This window comes from Phyllobates terribilis, unplaced genomic scaffold, assembly GCF_046119375.1.
Source record: "Phyllobates terribilis strain yellow unplaced genomic scaffold, ASM4611937v1 Scaffold_2__4_contigs__length_985480577, whole genome shotgun sequence".
Classification (NCBI taxonomy): Eukaryota; Metazoa; Chordata; class Amphibia; order Anura; family Dendrobatidae; genus Phyllobates; species Phyllobates terribilis.
The window spans coordinates 870194378-870206949 of NW_027362762.1; the positions used below are offsets into that span (position 1 = coordinate 870194378).

Consider the following 12572-nt stretch of genomic DNA (forward strand, 5'->3'; position numbering starts at 1 on the left):
TGGAATAAAGGTGAATTTATTTGCAACTAAACACTAATATGTATATTACTGCTATGATTTTTATAGGGGCCAAGTCCTCTTTATAAATGTTTAAGGAGCTGAATTTGCATGAAGGGCATGAAAGAGTCCCTTTAAAGCGAATCTGTCAGCAGGTTTTTGATACCTCAACTGAGAGAAGCATGATGTAGGCAAAGAGAAGCTGAATCTAAGGCTGTATTGCTTAGATTATTAGGTGCAGCAGTGCTCACACAATCAGAGTTCTAGCAATACAGCAGAGCTGAGGAAGCTAACCCCGCCCACACCAGGCTCTTTATATACTGTGTCCATAGAAAGTGAGCTGCCTATCACACGAGGGGGCGTGTCAGACCAAAATGCACAGGTGTCCCAGCAATGAGAAGCTCCGGGTGCTAAAATAATCATTGCACGCAAACAAAACGGAGCTTGATAAGAGAGGCATCGCTGAAATCTGTGTTTTAACCCCTACAGCATGAAGTCTTTAGATTACATAGCAAAAACCTGCTGACAGATTCCCTTTAAGACCAAGTGTTTTTTTTTATTTTGACATTTCTATACAGCTGTCACGCTTCCTTTCATTGAATATGGTCTGTCTGTATGGAATCCACTTGTATGTATAATCCTTACATATCGCAGCTACATTGCGGCAAATGCAGTAAATGCAATAAATCTGTTATGTCTGTAACCTGACGATAAAAACAAGCGCTAACTACGACTGGGCAGATTACCTGTGGGCTATACAAATCTTTACATTGAAGCTGATGCTTCTGGGGACAGGTAGACTGATAGGCAGTGATTCGAGAGGTGTGATGTCCACCCAACACATTTGTATTTGGAAAATCATTTTAACGGAAATCCGTAATGGGAGCAGATCCACCATAACTCAGAGGGCTAGTCTCAACTACGACCTTTATGGCATATCCGGGACTTTAAAAAAAAGGCATGTAGTTGCTAACAGAGGCAACTACCTATCTATTGTACCCGGCGCCAGTCTTTGACCGCTCCTACCAGAGATTCAGCTACTCCCTGTCAGCAGAGAAGCAGTTTCTCTTCCTGTTGACAGGGCGGGGCTACTGGTGTCATAGGTAGTTTCCTCTGTTAGCAACTACATGCCTTTTTTTATATAATATTGGAGATACCAGTGGTGCTAAAAAAAGAAGAGGCTGCTCACACTGCTGTCCACCCTGTCTATATAATCAAGTACTTGAGATACCAGAGGTGGTGAGGTAAGAAGAGGCCGCTCACACGGCTGTCCTGTCCACCATATCTGTATGATCTAAAACTGGAGACACTAGGGGTGCAGAGGTAAGAAGACGCTGCTTACTCCACTGTCCATCCTTTCTACCAGATCTAGTACTGGAGATACCAGAAGAGCTGATGTAAGTAGGCATTGCTCACACTGCTGTCCACCCTGTATTTTTGATCTAATATTGGAGATACCAGTGGTGCTAAGGTAAGAAGAGGCTGCTCACACTGCTGTCCACCCTGTCTATATAATCAAGCACTTGAGATACCAGAGGTGGTGAGGTAAGAAGAGGCCGCTCACACAGCTGTCCTGTCCACCATATCTGTATGATCTAATGCTGGAGACACTAGGGGTGCAGAGGTAAGAAGACGCTGCTTACTCCACTGTCCATCCTTTCTACCAGATCTAGAAGATGGCTGCTCACACTGATCAAAGGGGTGCTGAGGTAAGAAGAGGCTGCTCACTCCACTATCCATCCTTTCTATCAGATCTAGTACTGGAGATACCAAAAGAGCTGATGTAAGTAGGCATTGCTCACACTGCTGTCCACCCTGTATTTTTGATCTATTACTGGAGATACCAGGAGTGATGAGGGAAGAAGAGGCTGCTCACACTGCTGTACAACATCTTTCTGATCTAATGTCTAATATTTTAATTCTACAAGGATTAGCTCCTAAATGGAAATAATAGAGATTTGCTAATTACAGATATATAGGAATGTATTTATAATGGCATTTCTTTAAATTATTATTTTTTTTATTTCTGGTGAACTTCTAAAAGAGCAGAAAAACAACATCACAAGATATTCCACAGAACAGTTTTAAATGTTCTATTATTTCCGATAATGTTTGAGAATCATTTGTTTCATTCATCCTCCCCATCCTTTGTATTATGCAAACAATAAATTTTGCAAAAAAATATGACTTGGATAAGCCCGCCTGCCATGACTGCAATTCACTCAAAAACTAATCCCTGCCTGTTTGGAGTAACCACATCAACCAAAATTTGAAAGGACCCTAGACACAGTTCTGCAGGAGTTTTTGATGGTCCCTGAATAGGGTGTTTGCTTTTCATTTATAGATTTATCTTCCAAGTAATAATTGAAAAAGTAGGAACACCGAATGACATGAGAATTACTACAAACTGATTTTAAGGCCTGGTTTTAACATTCACTGTATAATTATTATTTTTCAGGATAATAAATGAATATATAGCTGATTATCGCAGTATAATGAGCTGTGAATTTTTTTCTAAATAATGAGCTAAACCAAACAACTAAAGATATAAAGCATTAAAAGCATCAGCCGAATCTGGTAATGTAGATGGAGTGGACAGAAAACACTTGCAAGAAGAGATAACAGGGAGCGTCTGATGTCAGACATTAACTATCCAGGTCACACTAAAATAGATCTGTTGCGTAGATACAATTGCATATTAAAATATTTTCTTTCCATTTAGGTTAGTTTAATAGGTCATTAGGGAAAAAAAACAAACACAACACAAATAACACACATCATAAGCCAAGCTAAACAGGGGGACAGAGATAAAACAGCACAGGTCTAAAATGGAGGAGGATAAAGAAGGTAAATGGAATAAAAGGAAAAAAAAAAGGCGAAAAAAAAGATTGGAAACAAAGAAGCAGAAAAGCAAAATGGAAAAAAGGCAAAAGAAAAGCGAAGCAGAACCGAGATAATGGAGACAAAAGAACAGAGAAAGACAAATAAGGAATCAGCAGCATTTATGTCAAAGCCCAAGACCCCAATAACTCCATACTGCAGAGATATAGGCTCAGTGTGCTGCCATACGGTGTCCACATTCTGCAACGTGTCAAAGGGAATCTCCTCTACGAGCAATGCAAGGAATTTGGCAGAATTAAAAAAAAACCTTCTTTCATCTCCTTAAAGAAAAAAACAGAAGCATATGGAGGTTCAGTATGGACAACAGGCCTCTATGGGTGCACGATAAGGTTTCCATATAGAGTAGGAATTAAAAGGGGTTGCCTACCATGCACATTGCTACGGGACACTCACGGCAGAAGGCGTCCAGACACCGGGTGATGGCTATTTAGAGCATAATTTATTCTGCCATATACACAAGTGACAATGTTCCAACCTGTGTTAGGTCTTTGTCAAGTATAATAAGTATTGTTTCTCTGAAAAGTCGTAACATTTCAAAGTAAAACATACATGGCGGCACTCATGGTTCAGGCAACATGAATCTAATGCCATTTCCCTTTCAACGGAATCTGTCAGCAGAATTTCACCTCCCAAACTATTTATATGTGCATGTAGCTCCTTAAAAAACAAATCAGCAATACATTTACATGACCAGTCCGTTCATTACTGAAAAATCAGCGATTTAATCGATATGCAAATGAAGATGAAGCACTATGTGCAGATCTGAAGGCTCGGCTTGTCATGCCGGTGACTTGCGTGGTTGGTAAGCGTTATCCTACTCACTGCGTGCACCGCTCTGCTCCTCCCAGTGTTAGATCATCTTGCGGAGCTGGCTTGTCCAGCACTGTTACATCCTCCTGTTGCTGGAAAGTCTCCACCTGGCTATAAGGAGGCGCGACCAGACTCTGCAGGAGTTAAATCCACTGCGTGCTAGAGTTTTGCTTCCGTGGCCTATCCCCTGACAGCAGTGGATGTATAGGGCAGCTCCTACCTCCACACCTTGCCTGAGCTTAGGCCCTAGATGCAGTTGTTACTAGTTCCCTGTCAAGGAGCTTTATTGTTTTGGCTCTCCTGTTACTGACCCGGCTTGTTTACTCGTTCTGTCTGATCTCTCCGCTCCTGACCCCGGCTTTGCATTCTGAACCTGTGCTGCCCGCCTCAACCGCAAACTTTCTAACCACGTCTCTGTCTTCACCTTCTGTGCCTTTGACCCATAGGTCAGCTGCTGCAGGTCCATGGACTGCCCTGGAGTGGCACCTGGTGACTACCCTAACAGCCCAAGCCTATCCTACCCATCAGAGGCTCTAGTGAAGACCAAGTAGTCACTTTTTTACATCCCTTTAAGGTAAGGCCGGCCAGTGGAGCAGTGGGTCTACACCCACCGTTATCACACTGTCACTCCAGCTCTATTCCTCGCCCAGTGCCGCCGCCGCCTCCTGTTACTTGACTGACATCCTCTATGATGTTTGACTTCAGGCAAAGTAGCCGTCAGTAAAGCGGGAGGAGGTGGCGAATAGAGCTGGAGTGACAGAGGCTTCAGATCTACACACAGTTCTTCATCCTCATTTGCATTTCAATTAAACTGCAGATTTCTCAGTAATGGAGGAATGGACTGGCCATGTAAAGGTATTGCTGGACTTGTTTTTGAAAAAGCTACATGCAGATATAAATTAGTTTATGGGGTGAAATCTGGCTGACAGATTCCCTTTAATAATGATGTTAACAACATTCTGGAAGAGGAGCGATGAGAGATGAGAGCCAGAAGCACAATATGGAGGCATCTTTAAGATAAGAACTATAAATGGTGAGACAACTACATAGTGGCATGTAATATATGCATTCATGGCAAGACGTATTATCTACAGACCTTGGATATATTCTTGTGTAAATCTCCTCCGAGTCTCATGAATTAACTTCTCTTTCTCCTGTGGAGTACAAAAAATTAATAAAATGTCACAAAGATTATGAATAAAATAGTCATGAAATAAGTGCAAAAAAGTCATGCAAGTCGCATAAAATTGTAGAATATATAGAAATTGTTCCGTAAATGTAGTGCATTGTATTACTGCGAGTCTCAAGGTGACATCTAGAAAGAAAGTTTCTATAGTCCCTGATGTCAGTACAAAACATACTGTGCTCCCTAATGGGTCCGACAAAGGGAAAGTAGAACGAGTGTCAGTGCAACTGATCGGGGTCATGTCGTAACAGTTACAAAAAAAAAATTCCAACCATGATTTTTGGCATACACTGCAAACAACTTTGTCCCCTTAGGCTATGTTTACATGCAGCATTTTTTTGCAGCATTTTTTTTTTCTGCTGAAAAGATGCTGCATTTTATAGTATCAGCAAAAGCTACGAGATTTCAGAAATTTCATGCACATGATTGTTTTTATCTCCTGACTGCATTTGACCACTGCAGCGTTTTTGCAATCTGCAGTATGTCCGTGTTCTTTCTGCGGTTTTGCAGCATTTTTTTTTCACCAATAGAAAGCAATGAGAAAGTGACAAAGCATACTGGTTTTGCTGCTTTTTTCAGCATTTTTGGTTACTAAAACTAACTTTATTAAACATGTACTGTAAACAATTCACACATGTAATCTGCACCCAAAAAATGCAGTAAAAAAGCAACAAAACCTGAGTGTGAACCTTGCGAAAACACAGTGTGAAAGACATAGCCTAAGACCTCAATGTTAGCTGGATACGGAAAAGTGAGAAATTTGGAGTTTTTTGAGGGATCAATACATCTTGGGGGTTCTCATAGCCTCCTTCTAGCAAAGCAAAACCTTTTTACAGGGGTGGGGAACTTGATTCCCAGGGACAATGCTCGCGACCGCCAGCCATTTAATTCCAACTTACAGTACGAGCACGCACCATTCGTTCAATGAAGTATGCAGTGAAGGATGTTTTTGTGGGCGGAGTCAGCACCAAGAGAGCAGTGGCAGCCCCAGCGCCTTCTCTGATGTCTATATGCCATAGTGTCTCCTATGTGATGTACATACTTCAGCCCCGGTGTCTCCTATGTGATGAATATACAGCAGTCTCGGTGTCTCCTATGTGATGTATATACAGCAGTCTCGGTGTCTCCTATGTGATGTACATACAGCAGTCTCGGTGTCTCCTATGTGATGTACATACAGCAGTCTCGGTGTCTCCTATGTGATGTACATACAGCAGTCTCGGTGTCTCCTATGTGATGTACATACAGCAGTCTCGGTGTCTCCTATGTGATGTACATACAGCAGTCTCGGTGTCTCCTATGTGATATACATACAGCAGTCTCGGTGTCTCCTACGTGATGTACATACAGCAGACTCGGTGTCTCCTATGTGATGTACATACAGCAGACTCGGTGTCTCTTACGTGATGTATATACAGCAGACCCGGTGTCTCTTACGTGATGTATATACTCCAGCCCCAGTGTCTCCTATGTGATGTACAGTAAAGACCAAAAGTTTGGACACACTTTATTATTTAAAGATTTTTCTGTATTTTCATGAGTTTAAAAATTGTACATTCACACTGAAGGCATCAAAACTGTGAATTAACACATGTGGAATTATATACTTAACAAAAAAGTGTGAAACAACTGAAAATGTCTTATATTCTAGGTTCTTCAAAGTAGCCACCTTTTGCTTTGATGACTGCTTTGCACACTCATTCTCTTGATGAGCTTCAAGAGGTAGTCACTTCACAGGTGTGCCCTGTCAGGTTTAATAAGTGGGATTTCTGGTCTTATAAATGGGGTTGGGACCATCAGTTGTGTTGTGCAGAAGTCAGGTGGATACAGAGCTGATAGTCCTACTGAATAGACTGTTAGAATTTGTATTATGGCAAGAAAAAAGCAGCTAAGTAGAGAAAAACGAGTGGCCATCATTACTTTAAGAAATGAAGGTCAGACAGTCCGAAAAATTGGGCAAACTTTGAAAGTGTCCCCAAGTGCAGTTGCAAAAACCATCAAGCGCTACAAAGAAACTGGCTCACATGAGGACCGCCCCAGGAAAGGAAGACGAAGAGTCACCTCTGCTTCTGAGGATAAGTTTATTCGAGTCACCAGCCTCAGAAATGGCAGGTTAACAGCAGCTCAGATTAGAGACCAGGTCAATGCCACACAGAGTTCTAGCAGCAGACACATCTCTACAACAACTGTTAAGAGGAGACTTTGTGCAGCAGGCCTTCATGGTAAAATAGCTGCTAGGAAACCACTGCTAAGGACAGGCAACAAGCAGAAGAGACTTGTTTGGGCTAAAGAACACAAGGAATGGACATTAGACCAGTGGAAATCTGTGCTTTGGTCTGATGAGTCCAAATTTGAGATCTTTGGTTCCAACCACCGTGTCTTTGTGTGACGCAGAAAAGGCGAACGGATGGACTCTACATGCCTGGTTCCCACCGTGAAGCATGGAGGAGGAGGTGTGATGGTGCTTTGCTGGTGACACTGTTGGGGATTTATTCAAAATTGAAGGCATACTGAACCAGCATGGCTACCACAGCATCTTGCAGCGGCATGCTATTCCATCCGGTTTGCGTTTAGTTGGACCATCATTTATTTTTCAACAGGACAATGACCTCAAACACACCTCCAGGCTGTGTAAGGGCTATTTCACCAAGAAAGAGAGTGATGGGGTGCTACGCAAGATGACCTGTCCTCCACAGTCACCAGACCTGAACCCAATCGAGATGGTTTGGGGTGAGCTGGACCGCAGAGTGAAGGCAAAAGGGCCAACAAGTGCTAAGCATCTCTGGGAACTCCTTCAAGATTGTTGGAAGACCATTTCCGCTGACTACCTCTTGAAGCTCATCAAGAGAATGCCAAGAGTGTACAAAGCAGTCATCAAAGCAAAAGGTGGCTACTTTGAAGAACCTAGAATATAAGACATATTTTCAGTTGTTTCACACTTTTTTGTTAAGTATATAATTCCACATGTGTTAATTCATAGTTTTGATGCCTTCAGTGTGAATGTACAATTCCCATAGTCATGAAAATACAGAAAAATCTTTAAATGAGAAGGTGTGTCCAAACTTTTGGTCTGTCTTGTATATACAGCACACCCGGTGTCTCTTACGTGATGTATATACTCCAGCCCCAGTGTCTCCTATGTGATGTATATGCAGTAGTCCCAGAGTCTCCTATGTGATGTATACTGCAGACCATCCATTGCTTGAGTTCTATAAATGTAACGTGAGCAGTGATTTACTCCTGTGAGGAGACTTGCAGTGTAATCTACATATGTGTTCAGAACTTACAGCTGCGAGTTCTTTTCAAAATTCATCATAAAGAGTCACCTGCACTCCAGACTGATGCAAATCTGGAAAAGCATTTACGAGCACCAACATCATCCACACCACCTAACATCACAGTCGCACCAAAGAGAAGCATCACATTAGGGGCGAGTTAATTAAATGTTTTGACTAAATATAAGCAGGATACATTTCAAAGTTGATTATTTTGTACAACCACAGAGGGATGTTATAAATATCCAAATGGCCCCTGGCAGAAAAAAAGGCTCCCCACCCCTGATGTATGATCCACTATTGTGGTTCTTATTGACCTTGCATATGTAAGTGCTCTAGCTGCGGGGAATCCAGAAGAGGGATATGTATGTACCTAAAGCATGGGGCAATTCAAGAGATCTGCAGATTGCAGGACCCTTTAAGTCATTGCTTCCCAACTCCAGTCCTCAAGGATTTCCTAAGTATTGCACAGGTGATACTAAAGAAATCCTGAGAACATGATCTGTTGGTGGCTCCTGAGGACTGGAGTTGGGGTGCTCGGCTTTAGGTTATGAGGGCTGACCTTTCACCATTAGCAGCTGCTCGAATCTGCTGATTGCTGACGTGAAAACACATAAAAAACACAGAAATAATACTGAATGGTTTACAGCTCAGCGTGTCTGCATCTATGCCAAAGGTTAGGGCTTGTCCCTAGAAATTTCTGTTCCTGAACAGGAGCTTATTTCTCAGAATTGACCGAGCAAAAACTCAGAGAATGTTATTCTTACAGAAAAATATAAAAAAACAAAACAAATAAACAAACAAACAAACTCCGGGTCCATCTGAACATACTAAAGAAAGCAAGCGCACATCATAAAGAAGGAGAGAAGAGCACAACAAGGAATATACGAAATATCACAATGTGTAGGGAATGCAGATATACAGAGCAAACAAAACAAACATCCAAGTTAAAAGAAAGGAAAAAAACGAATCCCCAGGACAATAGACAAATAGTGTGAGGACGGCGTCCTAGTCCTTATACCCCCAGCAGTATGTGCCAATAAGAGACGCAGCAAAACCTAGAATAATACACCTGCAGATGAGGTCGGGAGAACAACCCTGAAACTGCCGAAGGATCAATTCACACAAAGAAATAAGAAAAAAAAAATCTACCGATTTTCATCTGGAAAAAACGGAGGATTTTTCATCGGTATTCTCATCTGTATGGGACCGGCTTTTATACACCACAAGTCAATAACATTTACAAGATGAAATTAAAGTTTCCTAAGTTAATAATTGGATGTATCAGTAAGAATCGGACGCTGGACAGTTCATCCATATGGACGTTCTTTCACATGGTCAGTCAGTTCTATGGACAGCTCTCGGACCGCAAATACTCACAGTGCAGGAATACCATGCTGATACACTAAACAATTAAAGGGGACCTGACACCAGAAAAAAACGCTATTAACCTGCAGATATGGGGTCAATCTGCAGGTTAATAGAGTTATTATGCTGCCCAGCGCCTGCACATAGCCAAATACTGGGGGGGGGGGGGATTAACTTTGTTCCCGGCAACATTTGGGTCTCAGTAATCGGTGCGGCACTGCCCTGAGTATACAGAGCAGCAGCTGTAACTGCGTCCCCGGCACTGACGGACAGCTGGCTCTGCAATGGGGCTGTGGTCGGGTACTGCACATCCGCCACCCAATCAAATCAATAGAAAGCGGATGCGCAGTACCCGGCCGCGGCCACTATTCCAACGACTCAGCAGTTCCAGCCAACGCTGACACGGGGAACAGCTGATCGGCGGGGGTGCCGCTTTCCTCCCACCAATCAGACGTTGGCCTATCCTTGGATAGGCCATCATCAATGTTAAAGTTCTGGACAACGCCTTTAAGTAAAAGCACATATCTGAGGGGGAAAAAAAGGTATAAAGGCAATAAATACAAACACTGAGCAGCCAGGGACATGGGAAGCATTTGGGGAATAAGCAAGAGGACAGAAATGCTCCGGAATCCCATGCGTATCGCCATTTACATGACTTCACCAGGGCCATCTTCCGTTGTGTACACTGACATCACTGCAGAGCCCAGTGATTGGCTGCAGCGGTCGCATGATATCACCACTACAACAATATCACCTGAAGGCAGCAGCGGAGAGATGGGCTGACATTGGAGCAGCAGGGGGTAAGTATATCTGAATGTTATTTTCACAAACTGAAAAACTATGGATTAAATAAAATTAAAAATGGACAATCCCTTTAAACACTCTAGACTAGTGGCCACAGGAAAAAGTTATAACATGAATTCTTGGATTGATTGCTTTAAGCATTTACACGTCGTGGCTCTCTTTCCATTCTGACCTGGAGCAACACTGACTACGAGGTCCGGATCCCACCTTCTATTACAATCTATAGAATCAGTAACTTCACAGAGCAAAGATGGAGGCAGCGTTACACGGAGGCTCAGGGCATGTCCACACATGACGGATATTCTGTGGGGAAAAAAATCTGTGGATCTGATTGTGCCGCAGATTTCACCCAATGCATTGCAAACCTGCTGCGAAAATCCACAGAACTGTCATCTTGCAGATTTATAATCCGCGCCGGGTGGACGCTTTCTCAGAGGATTCCGCACATTTATTTTATTTACACTGAAGGTGGAAAAGATTTCATCGAATGTCATCCACTTTGCTAGTACTGTAATACTGGGCAAAAAAACTGCATTATAAGTCCGCCTCATGTGAACATACCCTTATATTCATGGTAGGTATTAAAAGGACACCAATAGGTCATCACTGTAATAAAATGAACCAGAAAATGAAGTATAGTTAAAATCCATGTTTTGGGAAGAGATTACAGCAGTTTCTTTATCATCAGAGCCAGCATTACAATGACAGGTTACAACACCACAGCTGATAACACAGGATACACCAATCACAATATGCAATGTCAAAGATTCGGTATCCATAGTTACGACCACTAACAACGGTCACTATAGGAGTACATGGATACTTAAGCTACTACAATGCCCTGCACATGGGGTAACAGACATAGCGAATCAAAAATGTAGTATAGTTCTTCTAATTGGAGGTATTAGCTAATATTATTATTACACCTACTACATATTGGGATAGGATCTTGGAGATGGGAATATCCCTTTAAACATGTGACGATAATTGGTAAAATCGCAAAAATTAATAACAACTGACCTGAGCACACCCCAAAAACCTCTAGGTTTCATATCCTGCTGTACCTGCGTTTATTTCACCAAAAACTGATCACAATAAGTTTGCTCCGTTTTTTTTTACTATCTCATTGTTTTGTATAAGTGAAAAAACACTGAAAGAATTGACATGCTGACATTCAGCTTTTGTAGGTCCCGTATAAGGCTATGTTCACACTAGGCGCTTTTTATGCAAATTTTGAACTGTGTTTTACAGAGCCAGCAAAGTCTATGAGATTTCAGAAATCTCATGCACACTCCTTGGTTTTTTTTGTCATCAGTATTTTGTGCTTTGCGTGTTTTTTTTGCACAACAGAGGATGTCACTACTTTCAGTGTTTAATATGAAAATTGCCTCTTCAGACTTGTACTCTATAGCGCCACCTATTGGAAGAAGCAATTGACAAGTCACAATCGACCATTTAACGAGTCGTGCAATATGACTTCGGATAAAAGCCAAATCAGAATCTCAATTTGCAGACACAGTGTTTCGGGCTGTTGGCCCTCATCAGTGCAAAGTATGAGATCTGATTTGGCTGCATGTTTTTCACCCAATGAAAATAATGAGCAGTGGCAAAAATGCTGCAAAAATTAAGGTATCAGGTTTTGCTGCTTTTTCTGTGCCAAAACTGATGAAGTTGAACAGGCAATTTTTTTTTTGTCACTAAACCTTATCAGCATGCATAAAGAGATAAAAGAACACTGACAAAAACGCAGCAAAAAACAAGCAAAACCTACTTTTTGGAAGCAGAAACTTTACTGCTAAAGGAGCAGGTTTTGCTGCAGAAAAAAGCATTGACAAAAAACGCCTAGTGTGAACATAGCCCAAAGCATCTTTTAATTTGAATATAAAACACTGCAAAAACGCAACGTGTGAACATAGCCTAAAAGTATCCAGATGAAGAATAAGTTTCACCCTGGCTAAAGAAGAAAACTTTCAGCAACACAAGATTCAATGAGTTCTGCAACTACTGGAATCCCAGCAATGCTGGTTTAGTCGGGGGTGAATAACATGTGCGGCACGGTCACTGTGCGGTAAATCCAAGCACCACGTAACCTCGAATAACATCAGTGAAGCAGCTAAACCTGGCACAACATGTGGGCAATGCTTAATTCCCCTGGTAACCAGATTACCGTCCAGACCGCAGGCACAATGGGGCGGCATCAGGGGACTTACAAGAACTGAAGGTCATTTACA

At 42.1% G+C, this 12572-nt stretch overlaps 1 protein-coding gene across 1 annotated transcript in view; it reads right to left on the reverse strand.

The window, feature by feature from the left end:
* Positions 1-12572, reverse strand: part of MOSPD2 (motile sperm domain containing 2) — a 146581-nt gene that overhangs the window by 125442 nt on the left and 8567 nt on the right. The window contains exon 2 of the mRNA XM_073668080.1: positions 4805-4862. Within this exon, the coding sequence (XP_073524181.1) occupies positions 4805-4862 (58 nt within the window). The remainder of the gene's footprint in view (positions 1-4804; positions 4863-12572) is intronic.